Consider the following 19,587-nt stretch of genomic DNA (forward strand, 5'->3'; position numbering starts at 1 on the left):
CGAAACTAATATTATTTCTAAACAAAATTTAAAACCCACAGTATGGTGGAGATATGTAGATGATGTGTTTTCAATATGGCCTCATAGATCAGAATTGTTGGATACGTTCCTGAATATTATAAACGATCAAGAAGAGACAATAAAATTTACAATGGAAAAGGAATACAATAACAGCCTACCTTTCCTCGATGTTTTGATCTCAAAGAAGGATATTGGATATGAGACTCAAGTGTATAGAAAACCAACACACACCAACAGATATCTCAATTACAAGTCAAATCACAACATCAACGTTAAAAAGGGAATCATTAAATCCTTATATGATAGAGCCAAAATTACTTGTTCTAACGAAAATTCCTTTTTAGCAGAAAAACAATTGTTAACATCTGTTTTATTAAAAAATGATTATCCTTTATCGTTTATAAATAAGGAATTGTCAAGATTGGATCGAATGGAACAGAACAACTTAGAACGGGATCCTACAACATTCACCAGAAATAATACGAGGAAAATATCAATACCATATATAAAAGGACTATCCGAGAAACTTAAAACAATAGGAAATAAATTCAACATTTCAACAACATTCAAAACAACAAACACATTGAGATCTATTCTATCTAAAACTAAACCTAACAATGATCAAGAAAGAACAAAGAATTGCATTTATAAAATACCTTGTGAATGCGAACAATTTTATTTAGGTGAGACATCAAGACCATTAGACGTTAGAATAAGTGAACATCAATCTTATATTAAAAATAGAGAATTTGAGAGATCTCAAATATGTCAACACGCATGGGATAATGAACATAGAGTTCAGTGGAGAGATTCAAGTATAGTCCTGAAAGAATCAGATAGTAAAAAGAGAAAAATCAAAGAAGCGGCTCTAATTATGCTAAATGAAACCAATTGTGTCGCAAATTCCTCGGTAGAATGCAGTAGGATGTGGTTACCCATACTGAAAGAGGAAGTCAATAGAAAGAAAATACCAAGATTAGTAAGTCAATAATATGGAGCTAGTACATATTTTATATTTTAGTATTACTTATATATCTAGTATTATTAATATTATTTATAATTTAAACATGTTACAAGTCAGAATTTGGTATTATTTTTTGAGAGTAAATTAATGTAAGACCAAATACTTACGATGTCGGGATAGTATCACAGGGTTTTTCCTGGTTTTCCCTTGTGATTTACTATGAAGTCTCTAACGCGAGAATTTTACTGTCGTTGCATTTGGTTGTCTTTTTAAAGACATATCACATGCTATAATTTTTTATGACGGATATTCTTGAGTTGGGGTTAATTTCATGTAATCGAATGAACTATCTTTCAGTAAGTCGTCCCAGGAACGCAACTCATAAATATTGGCAATATCATTTTAAAGTCTTCTACTTTAAACTGTATAATATATGTCTGAATTGCCAATATAAATGAGTGAGATTAAATAAATTATTAGAAGAATTTTTTTGCTTAGCAACAACACTTTAGTTTATTTTAGTAATATTTTGTATTTTGACAACGGCACCCGATTTGGGCGTCGAAACGTTAATAAAATTATTTTTTTCATTTTAATTGTGGCTTATTTCCCATATAAATAATTAATGGTTTAATTGGAACGTACACAAACATTTGGGGGTTTAAAGGAACAAAACCCCCATAACATTTTTATGTAAACATATTAATAAAGAAGCCGCATCTCGATAAAAACTGGCTTATTGTTAAAATACTAAGAGGCATAAAAGTTTTAAAAACGTTGTATGTAACTAATGGTACCACAATAATGAATTTATTCGAACGTACACAAAAGTTTGGGGGGTTTAAGGGAACCAAACCCACATAAAATTGTTATGGGGGTTACAAATTTCACTATAATTTTGTTTTAAGATGTTCCTGTCATAAGAATGATACATGTCCCTTTTCAATAAAATATCTCTAGTAGTTTTCGATATATTGAAAAAAATTGATTTTCATTTTGTAACTTCAAAGGGCTGTAACTTTTTTTATGAGCACATTTGTTCTAAGGTAAGTTAGGTTAATTCGAACTATTTTTGACCCCAGAATGTGTGGTATAATTGACCAATCTTTTCGGTATAATATTATATTCTCGTACTTGTTCTGTTTCACTTCCTCAAATTGTGATACCAGTATCTGGTTCTGGGTTTGTCATCGTCTTTGTTTTGCCTAGATTTATTCTTAAACCTACTGTTTTTGCCTGGTGTTCTAATTCTTCGAGCAGATCTTTCAGTTCTTCTTTACTGGTGGCTATCAGGACGATATCATCGGCATATCTAAGGTGACTCATTTATTTTGATTCCTTATTTTACCGTTGTAATTTTTTGCATACGTCTCCTAATACCTGATTGAATAGCTTCCGTGATATGGTGTCACCCTGTCTAATTCCTATTTTTATCGCTACAGGGTTTGTAAATTCGAGGTGAGCTTTTTATAGCCGAATGCTCAACGCTGCCAAAGGCTTTTTCAAAGTCAACAAAAGCGATGAAAATCGGTATGTTATATTGGTTGGTTTTTTCTATAAGGATCTTCATTGCCAAGAGGTGGTCACTGGTGCTAAAACCTTTCCTAAATCCTGCTTGTTAGGACAAAATATAAGAGAACAAATATGTCCAGTTGTTGCGATTTACTGCGTAATTAATAGGTTCCAAACATCAAAAGTAGAATTCAAATCACATTATTTTCATTGTTTTCTCTATAAAAATAATATTCTTATCAAGTCCCACGCTGAGAAAATACTGATAAAGATATCAGAACGTTGAGTGAAGAATTCAAATGGGGCTGTCACCTATTTGAAGTTGAATTACTTATTAAACCAAAAATGATAGTAATATACAGGTTATCTTTCGCATTTTTTATAAAATCCTCGTACTAATATTAATTCTCATGGAAAAACATTGACTGTTTTCCAAATATGATCTCAGAACAACCATCCACCCCAGTATTTTGTTCATCTTTCGAAATAATATTTATCGTCTAGTGCAATACTTGAAATTGCTCAACGGTTACTAACCCGAATGATTTTTAGAATCTTTTTTAACTAAATTTAGATTTTGTACAATTTTTAATACTTCTCTTAGGCAGTGAACAATGTGATTACATATCGTGATGTAGCTTAAATCAAAGAAAGCGGTTTAGTGTCATTTTTTCGCGAGTTTATTTTTGTTTAATATGTTTAAAGTGGTCTTGGACCGCTAAACTGTGAGAAAAGTGTTGATTTTAGTAGTATTTCTAGCCCCGCCCACAGATACTTAATTATTAAAATGACAAGTGACTGAGAAGAGCGGATTAGTTTTGAATAAATAAAACCAGAAAATGTTTTAAAAAATGTCATTTGTCTATTGTCATCTAGAATTCCCTTCTGTCAGTTGTCTCCTCAGCAATAATCTCAGTGGATGGAGAAAACTATTGAGATATAGACACTTTTCACACGGTTTAGCACCCCAATATCTAATAATATGTTGTGTTGATGGTATCTATGTGCGGTATACTTCTCATTTATATATTATTGTCCTATATTTGTATAAACTACTTACAAAGTACTTGGAATATTTTTTTAATATGAAGACTCATTGACTATCCTGACTTCTGGCCTTTTTGTTCTAGTATATACCCTTTTTCTTGATGTCTGGCTTGGTTTTTGATCATTTTCCTTTGATTTAACTTTTTTTATTGATAGTCTGGTACTTTCGACCATGACAATTTTGCTTTCACTGTGACGATTCACACCTTCGTTAAATGTCTTCATCATGTACTGACTACTTAGTCTAATGTCTCAAAATTATATTTTGTATAAGTAACTTATAATTTTATGAGACTTTCTCGGAGTAACTTATAATTTTTCTAGAATTTTTGAAAGTAACTTATAACTTATATTTATTTAAATATTAGTTAAATAAATAGATGGATCTTTCTTCTTTTAAATCTTCGCCCGTTCGTTTATTCTTTGAGTTTACTCTTCTATTTTTCTTCTTAGTGTTATTGTATATCTTACATTGTTTTCCAGTATTGTTAACTCTGAGAGTAACTTATAATTTTATTAGAATTTTTTGAAAGTAACTTATAATTTCTATTTATTTAAATATTAGTTAAATAAATAGACTTATAATTTCTATTTATTTAAATATTAGTTAAATAAATAGATGGATCTTTCTTCTTTTGAATCTCTGTTATTGTGTATCTTACATTGTTTTCCAATGTTGTTATTAAATTATTTTGGCAATATAAAATGAGTCTTCATAGTCATTGCTCATTAAATAATAGTTAAAATAAAAATGCATTAAAAAAAAATTAAAAAAAAGGCATTAAAAACATAAACTCAGGCAGGAAACGTAGGACAAACGAAATGTATAGTATTGATGATTTTATCAATTCTAAACTTGACTTTTTATTAGAAAATTTTTATTAATCAGTGAATTGCTTTTATTTTTGAATTACAGTAATTTTTTATTTCAAAGTTTTTTCTGGAAACTCTCTTTACATTTTTTTAGTTGTTGGTGTTTGTGTTTTATAAATATACGGCATGCTCATAATCGATACTAATATTACTAACATTAAAATAAGTATTTTTATGAAGTATTATTGGGGTATTTGTTTAAGATTTTTTAATTTTTTTAATTAAAAAATTAATTTTTTTCGGTGTACCGCACATTTAAATATTGGTCGTACAGGAGGGCACAAAAATTTTAGCGCGTTCTTATAACCATTGGTGCGAAATTTTTGGGTCACCCTATAGAAGTAGTTCCATTAGTGTGGTTATTTCTACCGTTTTCTTGAAAAAACTTTATTTATCGTGGGACACTAGATAATAAAAATTAATAGAGTATTAGTTAATCGATCATATTTGATTAGTAAAAAAGTTACTTTGTAATTTTTGTATTATGTAGAATTTCGTAATTTAATAATTTTTGTACAATTGTTTGAAAGAAACATAATTTTTGTCAGATTTTTATGAAAATTTATGGAAGCAAATGTATGTTTCTTATAATTTTATCAGAATTTATGAAAGTAACTTATAATTTTCTAAGATTTTATAAGTAACTTATAATTTTATTGGAATTTATGAAAGACACTTACTTATTAGCCTGCCCCCCTAAAATTAATTATAATTTTATAATAGTTTCTGTATCCCATAACTTGTACTCTATTAGTATTCGAATGACAGTGTTCTTAGCTGAAATAATCGGTTTTATTAAACTATTTTTCTATTCTATCCACACTGAAACGATTATGTAGTGTCTCACTGACCAAAAAATATTTTTTATTAATATTGCCGTGTATATACGCTTTGAAGATTATCTTTTTAAAATTAGTTATTGCTTAGATATTTATTTTGTGTTTTTTACTTGTTTCTTGAATTTAGTCAAATATTGTAGGTGTATTTTATTGTTAGTGAAATTTTTTTAACATAATATTTCTTTTAGTGAATATTTTTAAAAGTGGTTCTAAATATTATCAGTTTATTGTTATTAATAGTCCAAATATGTGTTCTAAAGGGTTCAAAAATTGCAAAATGCAATTAAGAACATTCTGAAAAGTACAAATATATACATATATTTTTTAAAAGCAATATCCCTTCATTTCATTTGTCATTTAAAAATAATACATAAATATGCTATAATATTTAGAAACCCACTGTGCAGGATGCTTCAGGCTCAAAACTCACTGAGAAAACGGTGCTAAAAATTACATAAACACAAGATGTCCTATATTAAAACCACAAACTATGTCGTATAAATTTATCAAATTATACAGAAGTAAAAAACTTCGTTTGTACAATGGTATAAAAAAGTTTATTAAAAACCATTAAAAGTCATCCAAAACGATTCGCAAAACGTTTTCGATCTAGATCAGATCATCTTCAGTGCCTAGAACGAAGTATTTCCACGTTAGAATGAATGCAAAAGGTTAAAATTGTGACTAGTTGAAGAAAAAAATGTGGTAATACTTAACGTTCTTCTTAGTACATGAAACTAGCAACCTTATGAAATTGGTAACATCGAGAAATATTGTTTACGTGATACTTATATAATATTTATAGCGACTCCAAGTCGATGTTAAAAGATTGAATGTGTTAGGAGTGCTCAAAGGGCAACATGGTTCCCTGCTCGATAAAAGCTTCTGGTTCTTGCCAGTTCAATGGACACAGACCAACAAAAGTGAAGGAGATGACAATCCAATTATTAGACAGAAGCGACATGACAAGACAGGTAGTCAGTTTTTGGTTATGAATTTAAAAATAGTGTTGTTTAGAATTTAGATTATTAGTTAAGCTGAATGTATATTAATAACTGTATTAAAGTGAAATTTAAATTATAATAAATTAGATTTTAATGAAAAAGTCTAAAAAGCAACTCTCTATTACAGAAAGAACTGTTGTTAATGTTAAATTGATAAAAATATTACTCATAGTAGAGTCAATGACGTCATTGATGACAGTTTTGAAAAGAAGACGAAAGTTTAATTTAGTTTGAAATAGAAATAGAAAGAGAAAAAAAATTTCAAACTAAATTAAACTTTCGTCTTCTTTTCAAAACTGTCATCAATGGCGTCATTGACTTTACTATGAGTAATATTTTTATTAATTTAACATTAATAACAGTTCTTTCTGTAATAGAGAGTTGCTTTTTAGACTTTTTCATTAAAATCTAATTTATTATAATTTAAATATAACTTTAATACGGAACCATGTTGCCCTTTGAGCACTCCTAACACATTCATTCTTTTAACATCGACTTGGAGTCGCTATAAATATTATATAAGTATCATGTAAACCATATTTCTCGATGTTACCAATTTCATAAGGTTGCTAGTTTCATGTACTAAGCAGAACGTAAGTATTACCACATTTTTTTCTTCAACTAGTCACAATTTTAACCTTTTGCATTCATTCTAACGTGGAAATACTTCGTTCTAGGCACTGAAGATGATCTGATCTAGATCGAAAACGTTTTGCGAATCCTTTTGGATGACTTTTAATGGTTTTTAATAAACTTTCTTATACCATTGTACAAACAAAGCTTTTTACTTCTCTATGATTTTTTAATTATGGTATACAGCGAGCTACTGGTAGTTTCCCATTGATTTTGTATAAAATAATATTCAACCTGATCCATCCTGTATACTTTCGATACTGATCAAAAGTGTAGCACTTTTGACCTTTTGTGCGTCCTTAGGTAATATCAAAAGATCTTATAAAAATATTGGAATTTTTTTCATTCCATACGAAAATAACAAATTAACAAGTTTTAATTACTTTACCATAGCATGTATTGTTTCCATTTTTATCATAAACGCTGGTTTTAGGTTTTAGAATTTTTGGCTGGGGCCTTTTGCAGTTCCATAAGATATCCTGCTCATATACTTATAATTTTTTGAGAATTTCTGAAAGTAACTTATAATTTTATAAGAATTTCGGAGAGTAACTTATAATTTTATGAGAATTTCTGAGATTAACTTATAATGTTATGAGAATTTCAGAGAGTAACTTATAATTTAATAAGATTTTTAGAAGTAACTTATAATTGTATGAGAATTTCGGAGAGTAACTTATAATTTTATGAGAATTTCTGAGAGTAATTTAAAATTTTATGAGAATTTCAGAGAGTAACTTATAATTTTATAAGATTTTTAAAAGTAACTTATAATTTTATGAAAATTTCGAAGAGTACCTTATAAGTTCTGAGAATTCTTAAAGTGTATAATTTTTACTACACTGTTAATATCTATCTATGACCAGTGTTTGATTTTTTTCTACTAACCATACTCACAAATACTTTTACGGAAATAATTCTTAAATGGTGTTAGATTTTTTTATTTATATCTTGAATTTTGTGGCTCTGTATCAACACTGATATAAATAATCCGGTGCCAAATATTGTAGGATTGTTGTACATATTTTTTCAGCTACTGTACATCACAGCGCACAAATTTGTATATAATATATTAGGTGCGCAGGATTACTTTTGTATAAAGGAAATTTTTGTGAACGACTTTATAAAAACAACGAAGGGTTGTGAAATTTTTTATATTGATCCTGCGTACTCAAAATTGCTCTCTTGGCTTTCGCAAAAATATTATTTAAGTATAGGTATGTGATCTTAGAATGTTGATTGTCTGGATTGTCAATAATAAATAGCAAATTGAAACTTTATTAATAGTGCAGTCATTGAAGCGTGGAATAGGTTTTTACCTCCGAAATCTTTTACTATGAACCGATTTACATGAGACTTTGGAATTAGACTTATCTTAGCCTTAACTTCAAACGTGATATTGGCCCGAACTCCGTTTTTTATTTTTAAGGGGTGAAAACAACCCCTTAATGAAAAAATTGACATTGAGCCATTTTATCGCCAGAAAACGTGTTTAATAATAAAGAGTGATATTGTGAAGTGTTTTCTAACACAATAAGCTCATGTTAAACTCATTTTCATCCCCTTGAAAACCATAAAACCCTTGCAAACAACCCCTAAATCGAAAATATTTACAAATAATTAATTTAGTATGACATAAAAAGATTTAAATATAAAGTAAATGATATTTTACGTTCTCTATCTTAATTATCATATTGTTAACCCTATTTCAACCCTTAAAAACAACCCCTAAATAGAAAAAATTTACAAAAAATTAATTTGGTTTGACAAGAAGACTTAAATATAGGGTAAATAATATTTTACGTTCTCTATCTTAATTATTTAATTGTTAACTCCTTTCAACCCTTAAAATCAACCCCTCGATTAAAAATTGTATAAAAAATTTCTTTTGATAAACTAAAAAGGATTTAAATATCGTTCCACGTTCTCGAAAAAGCTATGCTGGAAAATCATAATATGCTCAAGTTCTTTAACCCTTAAAACTACCCCTAAATTAAAACATTGAATATGTATGATTTAGTTTTTGGTCCATAACTACTTCAATTTTGAAGCTATCACAACTTATAAACAACCATCTATTTTGAAACGGTGAAGGGTCAAAGGTCTCGAGAGAGACTGTGGTTGCGCTACTGTGCGCTCTTTAATCAATCATATCTTCGTCAATTTTTGTGTGATAGGAAAAACAAACAAACCAAAATTTTTGTCAAAAAAAACCTATTTTTTTATTATTACACTTTTTTACGTATCTTTCATTATTTTTGACATATTATGAAAAAAAAAGTGCTTTTTTTAAATTCAAAAAAAAAATTTTCTTAAAATCATGATTTTTTCAAAAAAATATGTGTTCCAAAGCAGCGAAACTACTAGAATCCATCAAACTCTTTATATTAAAGTTGTTTCTAGACGGAATACGATTAATTTTAATTTTGGTGGAAATGGCATCTATGAAATCCATTGATTAAAAAAACATTAGTTGTTCCTCTTTTTTTCATTACAGCTCACTCATTTTACGTACAAAATACTTTTAACAGTGCTCATTTTAAAGCTTATTTTAAGCACTATAAAATCATTTCTCATTAGCATGCATAAAATTTATTCGCTCTCCGCTAGATGGCATTGAATACATCGATTAAATTTCACACAAAATAAAAAACGGCTTTGATCGTCAATATCTCGCTTAATGTTGCACTTAGAACACTCTTTCAAAAATCAATTTGTTCATTTTTTTACCCGCTACAATTTTGTTCATTACAATATTATCGTTAAAATGCATATTTTTGGAGATATTTGCAAAAAACCGTTGAAAATCGTGAGAAAATTCCGAATTTTCAATTGCCAATAACTTGAAAAGTATTGGGTTTTTGAAAAAATTTATACATTTTTTTGCTTAAAATTAGGTCTTCTATCGATATCTGAGGTTATTTTGAAAAAAATCCACCACCGAAAAGGGGTTGCAACCACCCCCAGAGTGAAAACGGAGTTCGGGTCAATATCACTTTTGAAGTTAAGGGGGTAGGATAAGCCTAATTCCAAGATTTCATGTAAATCGGTTCATAGTAAAAAAAGAATGTGTGTGTACTTTGTACGCACGTAAGAAGTTATACTTCTATTATATGATTTAAACGAAATTAATATACTTTTTATTTATATTTTGTTTAAATATTAAACTAATTTATACTTACTACTTCTCGAACATTTTTATTAGAACAGTGCCAAAAATTAAAATAATAAAAGAATAAAACACACACAAACACATTAAACAAGCCACAAATGATGTCTGAACATTAATTGTCGAAATTTTTTTTAACTAAATACGTATTTTCTGAAAATACAATTATATAATAAATATACTTACAATCATAAAATGTATTAAAAAAAACAAAAAAGAAAGTTTCTATTGGAACTCGAACCAGCGCTGATAAGAGCGGTTGGTATTGGAATTCATTCGCCTTCTCCGCTTAGCCACGGACACTATGTGTCATTATTTACGAAGATCGACTAACTAAACGGATTAAACTTGTGATATTTTGAAAATTGATCAAATTATTTTAATTTTGAATTGAAATGATTTAGAATTGAAAAAATACAACAAACAGAGTAAAAAAACAATACAGGGTGTAACGAAAATACAGGTTATAAAATAAATCACATATTCTGAGACCAAAAATATTTCGAATGAACCTAATTTACCTTAATACAAATATGCACATAAAAAAAGTTACAGCCCTTTGAAATTACAAAATGAAAATCGATTTTTTCGAATATATCGAAAACTATTAGAGATTTTTTATTGAAAATGGACATGTGGCATTCTTATGGCAGGAAAATCTTAAAAAAAAATTATAGTGAAATTTGTGCACCCCATAAAAATTTTATGGGGGTTTTGTTCCCTTAAACCCCCCAAACTTTTGTGTACGTTCCAATTAAATTATTATTGTGATACCATTAGTTAAATTCAATATTTCTAAAACTTTTTTGCCCCTCAGTATTTTTTCGACAAGGCAGTTTTTATCGAGTTGCGGCTTCTTTTTTAGTATGTTTACATAAAAATTTTATGGGGGTTTTGTTCCTTTAAACCCCCCAAATGTGTGTGTATGTTCCAATTGACCTTCAACTGTGGTACCATTAGTTAAACACAGTGTTTTTAAAACTTTTTTGCTTCTTTGTATTTTTTCGAGAAGGCACTTTTTATCGAGATGTGACTTCTTTTTTAATATGGTTCAAAATATACCTAAAAAGGTAAATCATAAATAAATGTTCATATTATTACCAAGTCTCCATAATCGTACTTAGCCATATACAAATATGTGGTGGATTTGACAAATATTCAAAATATCTCGATAAAAACTGACTTTTCGAAAAAGTACTAAGAGGCAAAAAGTTTTTAAAACAGCGTCTTTAACTAATGGTACTACAATAATAATTAAATTGGAACGTACACAAAAGTTTGGGGGGGTTTAAAGGAACAAAACCCCCATAAAAATTTTATGGGGTGTCCAAATTTCACTATAATTTTTTCTTAAGATACTACTACCATAAGAATGCCACATGTCTATTTTCAATAAAAGATGTCTAATAGTTTTCGATATATTGGAAAAAATAGATTTTCATTTTGTAACTTCAAAGGGCTGTAACTTTTTTTATGTGCACATTTGTACTAAGGTAAGTTACGTTCAATCGAACTATTTTTGGTCCCAGAATCTGTGATTAAATTTATGACCTGTATTTTTGTTACACCCTGTATATTAGGTGAATATTGATAGAATTTTTGATGGTAATCAAATTATATAAATAAAAGTATTACATACTATGTATTTTGGCAGATCAAATAGGTAGGTTTATACCCATGATACATTAACAATTATTACGTACCTGTTGCTTTTAAAAACTATTTAAAAGTCACTACAATATTATAAACTTTTTTGTTTCTGTCCTCACAACAATAAAACTAATATATTATACATTTGTTTACCTTTACCTTTACCTCCAAACCACAGCTGCCATATCGGATCATTTTTGACATGTCATTTGAACATCCAATCAGAACAAAGTTATAATGCGCATGCGCCGGGCTGATAGGTTTTAACATATAAAAAAATCACCCTCTACCGCCGGTAAAGAAGTATAACTTCAAAAATTCTGAACTAAAAAGCTTCAATGACTGCACTATAGAGTGAAAAGGGTAACTTATAAGACCTTGCAGTCTGATAAAAATATCGGAAAAATACTTCTGATTAAATGTGGTATGAAAATTCTACAATTTTATGAAAATTTTTGACAATAATTTATAAATTTATACAGTTTGTGAGAAACATTTAAAGTAAATTATAATTCTTGGAACTTAAGTGAAAATTTCGTAAATTACTTTAAAAAAGCCTACAGCTTTATGAGAACATGCGAAATAGTTTCTAATTTTATTCAGTTTTAGGAAAATTTTTCAATGTAACTTATAAAATCCTGCAGTCTTATAAAAGTATCGGAAAGTAATTTCTAATAATTACATTTTGTATGAAAATTTCTTGTCGATAATTTCTTATAATTTATAAAAATTTCCTTATAGATTCTACAGTTTTTTAAAGACCTTATAAAATTCTACAGTTTTATGAGAATTTCTGAAATTTCTAAAAGTATCTTCTGTTTTCTGCTCTTTATTGAACACTTCTGAAAATTATTTATTCTTCTTCTTTTGGCATCATAACTCTGAATAATGGGTCTTTGCATATCTGGCTATGTCCTTTCATTCAGACCTCTCTTGTGTCTTTCTCCTCCGTTGTGTTTCATTCGCAGTTTTCAGGTCTTCTTCCACATTATCCAACCATCTCGTTCTGGGTCTCCCTTTTTTCGTCTACCGAATATCTGATATATTAAATATTTAAAAAATTGTTCTTCCTTTCCCATTGTTTATTTGAAAATTATATATAGTTTCTTTTAATCTATGAATATTTCTGAACGTAACTTGAAATTTTATGAAAAATTATAAAGCAACTCATATTTTCTTATAATTTTATGGGAATTCTTGAAAGAAACATAAACCTTGTGTGGATTTATAAGAATTTCTGAAACTGCCTGTAAGCATTAAGCTGAATGATTAAAAATATTTAACTATAAAGCAGTTTACCTGTTTTGGTCCATAATATTCAAAGTTTGCACACTTTATTTCTATAGCAGCTTCCTCAGAAGCACAAGAAAAATAAAAAATATAATAAATACTCTATTTTGACAATGATTTCCAATATACACTGCGCGTCATAGAAAACGGGCACCCTAAAAAAATGGGTCATGTTTGATGTCTCGTATCTCCTAAACCTCTCGTGCGATTTAAGTAATTTCTTAACATGTTATAGCCTTATTCTTTAACAATATCGCTGTAATAATATTGTTGCTAAACAGGTAAATTTTCATTGTATACCGGGTGTACGAATCAAACTGTGTTTTTGAAGTTATACTTCTTTACGGGCGTAATGACGGTGAAATTTTATATGGGAAAACCTAGCGACCGGGCGCATGCGCATTATAACTTTGTTCTGATTGGATGTTCAAATGACATGACAAAAATTATCCAATATGGCAGCTGTGGCACAGCTGTGGGACTGTGTTTGGTTATAATGTATGCTTGTTGCGTTTTAAAATTTGTAGGAAGAGAAACAACAAACAAAAAGTTAGTTAATGGTTATACTGCCTTTTTAAATAGTTTTCATATTATATTTTTGGACTTATTTACATAGAAGAGATGATTGTTGCATGCCAATGTGAAAGCTCATCAAACTGTGCCTAGTATGAGTGCCGCAGATCTCGCTTATTCAAAGCTAAAGAATCTTTCACTGGTAAGTGTTTTATAAATAGTTGATCAAATTTTGTTATGATATTTGAACATAGCCACTTTGCACGACGCAAGTGATTGCGAAATGTATTAGTCGTTATACGGGCTCCGATACCTACCTTGAACCTACCAAAATACATAAGTAGTATGTAATACTTTTTTTTACATAATTTGATTACCATCAAAATTTATATCAATATTCACCTAATATATTGTCTTCTTACCCTATGTTTTGTTGTATTTTTTCAATTCTAAATCATTTCAATTCAAAATCAAAATAATTTTATTTACATAAGTTAAAAATGTCAAAAGGTTAATCTGTTTAGTTAGACGATCTTCGCACATAATGACAAGCTGCCTCTGTGGTGCAGTTTTAATGCGGGTGAATCCCAATACAACGCAAATACCAGCCGCGTGGTAAGTTGGTTCGAATCCCAATAGAAACTTTTATTTTTTTATTTTTTTTTATACATTTTATGATTGTAAGTATATTTATTATATAATTTTATTTTCAGAAAATACGTATTTAGTTAAAAATTTTTCCGACAATTAATGTTCAGAAATCATTTGTGGCATTTTTAATGTGTTTGTGTGTGTTTTATTTTTTTATTATTTTAATTTTTGGCACTGTTTTAATAAAAATGTTTGAGAAGTATTAAGTATAAATTAATTTAATATTTAAATAAAATATAAATAAAAAGTATATTAATTTCGTTTATAATCATATAATCATATAATCATATAATAGAAGTATAACTTCTTACGTGCGTACAAAGTACACACACATTCTTTTTTTTCTCAAAGTTCGCAACACCATGTGGAATATTCTAGTATTTATAAAATACTGAAATTAAAACCAAACTATAGCCTCAGGTTTTCTTAACATTCTGTTTTTTTATTGATTCGCTTATGCTGGATAATACAGAAGTTAGGTACTTTAATAACTAGCCATGTTCTTCATCAGTACAAGATGTTTATAAGTCCGACAAACTTTAGGGGGTAATTCTGCATTAAAAAATAATGACAGTTTGTTTCCTAATCGTATGTCTGCAAATGCTTCGTTTCCGAGATACGGGATGTTCAATTTTTTCTTACAAACTGACGATTTATTTAATGCTTTAAAACCGGTTGAGATATGTGAATGGAATTTGGTGGGTTTTAATAAGTAATTATTGCGCATTTTTTGACATACAATTAAGAATTTTATATTCACCATTGGCGTGCATACGGGTAATATGATCGTTCTTTTTACCCGTATGCGCGCCAATGATGAATATAAAATTCTTAATTGCATGTCAAGAAATGCGCAATAATTATGTCTTAAATACCACCAAATTTCATTTGCAAATCTCAACCGGTTTTAAAATAATAAATAAATCGTCAGTTTGTAAGAAAAAATTCAACATCCCGTATCTCGGAAACGAAGCATTTGCGGACATACGATTATAAAGCAAACTGCCATTATTTTTTAATGCAGAATTACCCCTTAAAGTTTGTCGCACTTATTTAGAAACACCCTGTACTGATAAAGAACATAGCTAGTTGTTAAAATACCTAACTTCTGTATTATCCAACATAAGCGAATGAATAAAAAACACAATGTTAAGAAAACCTGAGCCTATAGTTGGGTTTTAATTTAAGTATTTTATAAATACTAGAATATTCCACAGGGTGTTGCGAACCTTGAGAAAAAAACACAGTTTGATTCGTACACCCGGTATACGATGAAAATTTACCTGTTTAGCAACAATATTATTACAGCGATATTATTAAAGAATAAGGCTGTAACATGTTAAAAAAAGAATGTGTGTGTACTTTGTACGCACGTAAGAAGTTATACTTCTATTATATGATTATATGATTATAAACGAAATTAATATACTTTTTATTTATATTTTATTTAAATATTAAATTAATTTATACTTAATACTTCTCAAACATTTTTATTAAAACAGTGCCAAAAATTAAAATAAAAAAATAAAACACACACAAACACATTAAAAATGCCACAAATGATTTCTGAACATTAATTGTCGGAAAAATTTTTAACTAAATACGTATTTTCTGAAAAAAAAATTATATAATAAATATACTTACAATTATAAAATGTATAAAAAAAAATAAAAAAATAAAAGTTTCTATTGGGATTCGAACCAACTTACCACGCGGCTGGTATTTGCGTTGTATTGGGATTCACCCGCATTAAAACTGCGCTACAGACACAGCTTGTCATTATGTGCGAAGATCGTCTAACTAAACAGATTAACCTTTTGACATTTTTAACTTATGTAAATCAAATTATTTTGATTTTGAATTGAAATGATTTAGAATTGAAAAAATACAACAAAACATAGGGTAAGAAGACAATATATTAGGTGAATATTAAGGTGTAAAATAAAAGTATTACATACTACTTATGTATTTTGGTAGGTTCAAGGTAGGTATCGGAGCCCGTATAACGACTAATAAATTTCGCAATCAATTGCGTCGTGCGAAGTGGCTATGTTCAAATATCATAACAAAATTTGATCAACTATTTATAAAACACTTACCAGTGAAAGATTATTTAGCTTTGAATAAGCGAGATCTGCGGCACTCATACTAGGCACAGTTTGATGAGCTTTCACATTGGCATGCAACAATCATTTCTTCTATGTAAATAAGTCCAAAAATATAATATGAAAACTATTTAAAAAGGCAGTATAACCATTAACTAACTTTTTGTTTGTTGTTTCTCTTCCTACAAATTTTAAAACGCAACAAGCATACATTATAACCAAACCATGCACAGTCCCACAGCTGTGCCACAGCTGCCATATTGGATAATTTTTGTCATGTCATTTGAACATCCAATCAGAACAAAGTTATAATGCGCATGCGCCCGGTCGCTAGGTTTTCCCATATAAAATTTCACCGTCATTACGCCCGTAAAGAAGTATAACTTCAAAAATTATTTAAATCGGGCGACAGGTTTAGGAGATACGAGACATCAAACATGGTCCATTTTTTGGGGTGCCCGTTTTCTATGACTCACAGTGTATATTAATAAAGTTTCTTTTTGCAGTATCTCAATATTTTTACATTAACTTTTTAGTGACATCCAGTACGACTAGTGATAAAAACATTCTAAAAGGTTTAAAAGTTGATCTTAATGTATTTTTGCGACTAAGACATTTGTGAGATTTTTGATGATATTCTATGTTATGATTTTTTCAAATATTTTTTGTCGGCTATATATTATTATATAACATCGAATTATTTAAAAGGTTGGTATTTGACAATATTGATTTTTATTTAATCAGTAAAAAAGAAATATTACATAAATGTACTTTTAGATTTCATCGTGTTGTAGATAATTTTTAATTGATTTAGAAAATGCGCTGTATAGTATTGCCCAAATACCAATCCTTAGACTCTCTGACGTATCTAGTTCAATATATCCATATTACAATGATTGCTACATCAGTTTTGAAATATTCTGTGACAGAACAGTTTTAAATGACCTTCACACGAAATGTAGGAGAGTTTTCTGTCTTTATGACAATTTCTAAAAGTTAACTTAGTAAAATAATTTTTAGCTTTATAAGTACAGCACTTCGTGAGCCTTTGCCCGTCTCAATACATCCTTCCATTCTTCCCTGTCAAGTGCAAGGGTCTGTCTTCTCCATAACCTTATTCGTTCTTCTTCTTCTTGTAGTGCCCTTCCCTCAATATAAGTTGACTATTACAATTGCAAACTCTTCTTTATCTTCAGCTGTTTCGTCTTCAACTTCAATGTTCAATGTAAGTAGTTCTTTATATTGTTCCACCCACATATCTAATACCTAGGTCCTCTTTTGTATTGAGAATATGACTCTCCTTACTTTTAACTTATGTTGAGCCTTGGTTTAAACTTACTGTCTTGCTTACTTGCATACTTCTTCTTAAAGTGCCCTCTCCTCAGTGGAGGTTGGCTACTACTGTAGTAACAATTGCAAACTCTTTTCTGTCTTCAGGTGTTCTTACTAGCTGTTCTAAATTGTGCCCTGTCCATTGTCGGATGTTTCTTAGCCACGATAGTCTTTTCCTTCTAGTCATCTTTCCCTCAATCTTTCCTTTCACAATTAGTTGAAGAGGCAGCGCTAAAAAATCTCTTTCAATTTACTAAAGCTAGATTTTTCACAGTTGATTACTGTGATTGTGTAGAGAAACATACTGCGGTCGGTCAAGCGAAACGTAGAACAGGGGTTACTGAGAGGGTATCAAAGTTGCTTTCCTACGAAGGTAATTAAATCCATTTACTAAGGCTGAAAATCAGTACACACATTCTAAACTAAATATAAATAAAAGTTATTATAGTCGGTCAGCTGTATGACGGGACAGAGCCGGTCGGTCGGCCCCAGTGAATGTACAGGGTTATTCACTATATTTTGACCCCCTTGTAAACTGCTTTATTTACAGAATTAAAAAAAAATGTAAAATACAAAAGTTATACGATTTTTTAATTACGGTTTTTTGACATATATATCGTACTAGTGACGTCAACCATTTGGGCGTGATGACGTAATCTACTATTTTTTTAAACGGGAATAGGGTCGGGTGCTAGCTCATTTGAAAGGTTATTCAATTCCCTATTCAGTAGTATAAACATTAACACGATTAATTATACAGGTTGTCCAAAAATTTTTTTTTAAATTAAAATAATTGTTTAATTAACAATTCGAAAAAAAATTTTGGGCACCCTGTATAAATAGTGATCTTAATGTTTATAGCACTGTATAGAGAATTGAATAACCATTTAAATGAGCTAGCACACAACCTCTATTCTCATTAAAAAAAATAGTCGATTACGTCATCACGTCCAAATGGATGACGTCACTAGTACGATATATATGTCAAAAAATCATAATTAAAAATTTAATAACTTTTGTATTTTACATTTTTTTCTAACTCTGTAAATAAAGCAGTTTACAAAGGGGTCAAAATATAGTGAATAACCCTGTACATTCATTGGGGCCGACCGACCGGCTCTGTCCCGTCATACAGCTGACCGACTATAATAACTTTTATTTATATTTAATTTAGAATGTGTGTACTGATTTTCAGCCTTAGAAAATGGATTTAATTACATTCGTAGGAAAGCAACTTTGATACCCTCTCAGTAACCTCTGTTCTACGTTTCGCTTGACCGACCGCAGTATGTTTCTCTACACAATCACAGTAATCAACTGTGAAAAACCTAGCTTTAGTAACTTCAAAGACATTTTTCAGCGCTGCCTCTTGGACTATAATACCTAGGTCCTCTTATTGAGAATATGACTCTCCTTACTTTTAACATAATATGCTGAGCCTTGGTTTAAACTTTTGTCTTGCTTACTTGCATACTTCTTCTTAAAGTGCCCTCTCCTCAGTGGAGGTTGGCTACTACTGTAGTAACAATTGCAAACTCTTGTCTGTCTACTAGGTACATACTAAAATCTATTGACCTGTTCTAAAATGCCCTTACTCCAATATCCCTTAAATCTTCTTGCATATCGTTCAGTTATCCGAGTTTAAGTCGTCCCCTCCTTCTTCTGATCGACCTCTTTAGCATAGTTATTTCAGAAGGATCATCTTAGATGGTTTATTTTGATGGTTTTCACGATATTTTATAATTATCTCTAAAATTATTTTACAATTGCCTACAATTTTAGGAGAATTTCTGAAAGTAACTTATAATTTCATTTAATTTATTAAGATTTCAAAAAGTCGCAGAAAATCTTACAGTTTTATGAAAATCTCTAAAAGTAGCTTTTTTTCATATAATTATAATTTCTAAGGAAACGAGGAACAACCAATATACCATTTATATATTCTTTAATATTTTTTCTTCCATTTTATTGAGTGAAACTACTT

General features: G+C 29.4%; 1 protein-coding gene across 1 annotated transcript in view; it reads right to left on the reverse strand.

The window, feature by feature from the left end:
• Window positions 1-17,528, reverse strand: part of LOC126880954 (zinc finger CCHC domain-containing protein 10-like) — a 29,366-nt gene extending 11,838 nt beyond the window's left edge. The window contains exon 1 of the mRNA XM_050645035.1: window positions 17,442-17,528. Within this exon, the coding sequence (XP_050500992.1) occupies window positions 17,442-17,528 (87 nt within the window). The remainder of the gene's footprint in view (window positions 1-17,441) is intronic.
• Between the last annotated feature and the right edge of the window lie 2,059 nt (window positions 17,529-19,587).

Source organism: Diabrotica virgifera, chromosome 2 (assembly GCF_917563875.1).
Source record: "Diabrotica virgifera virgifera chromosome 2, PGI_DIABVI_V3a".
Taxonomy (NCBI): domain Eukaryota; kingdom Metazoa; phylum Arthropoda; class Insecta; order Coleoptera; family Chrysomelidae; genus Diabrotica; species Diabrotica virgifera.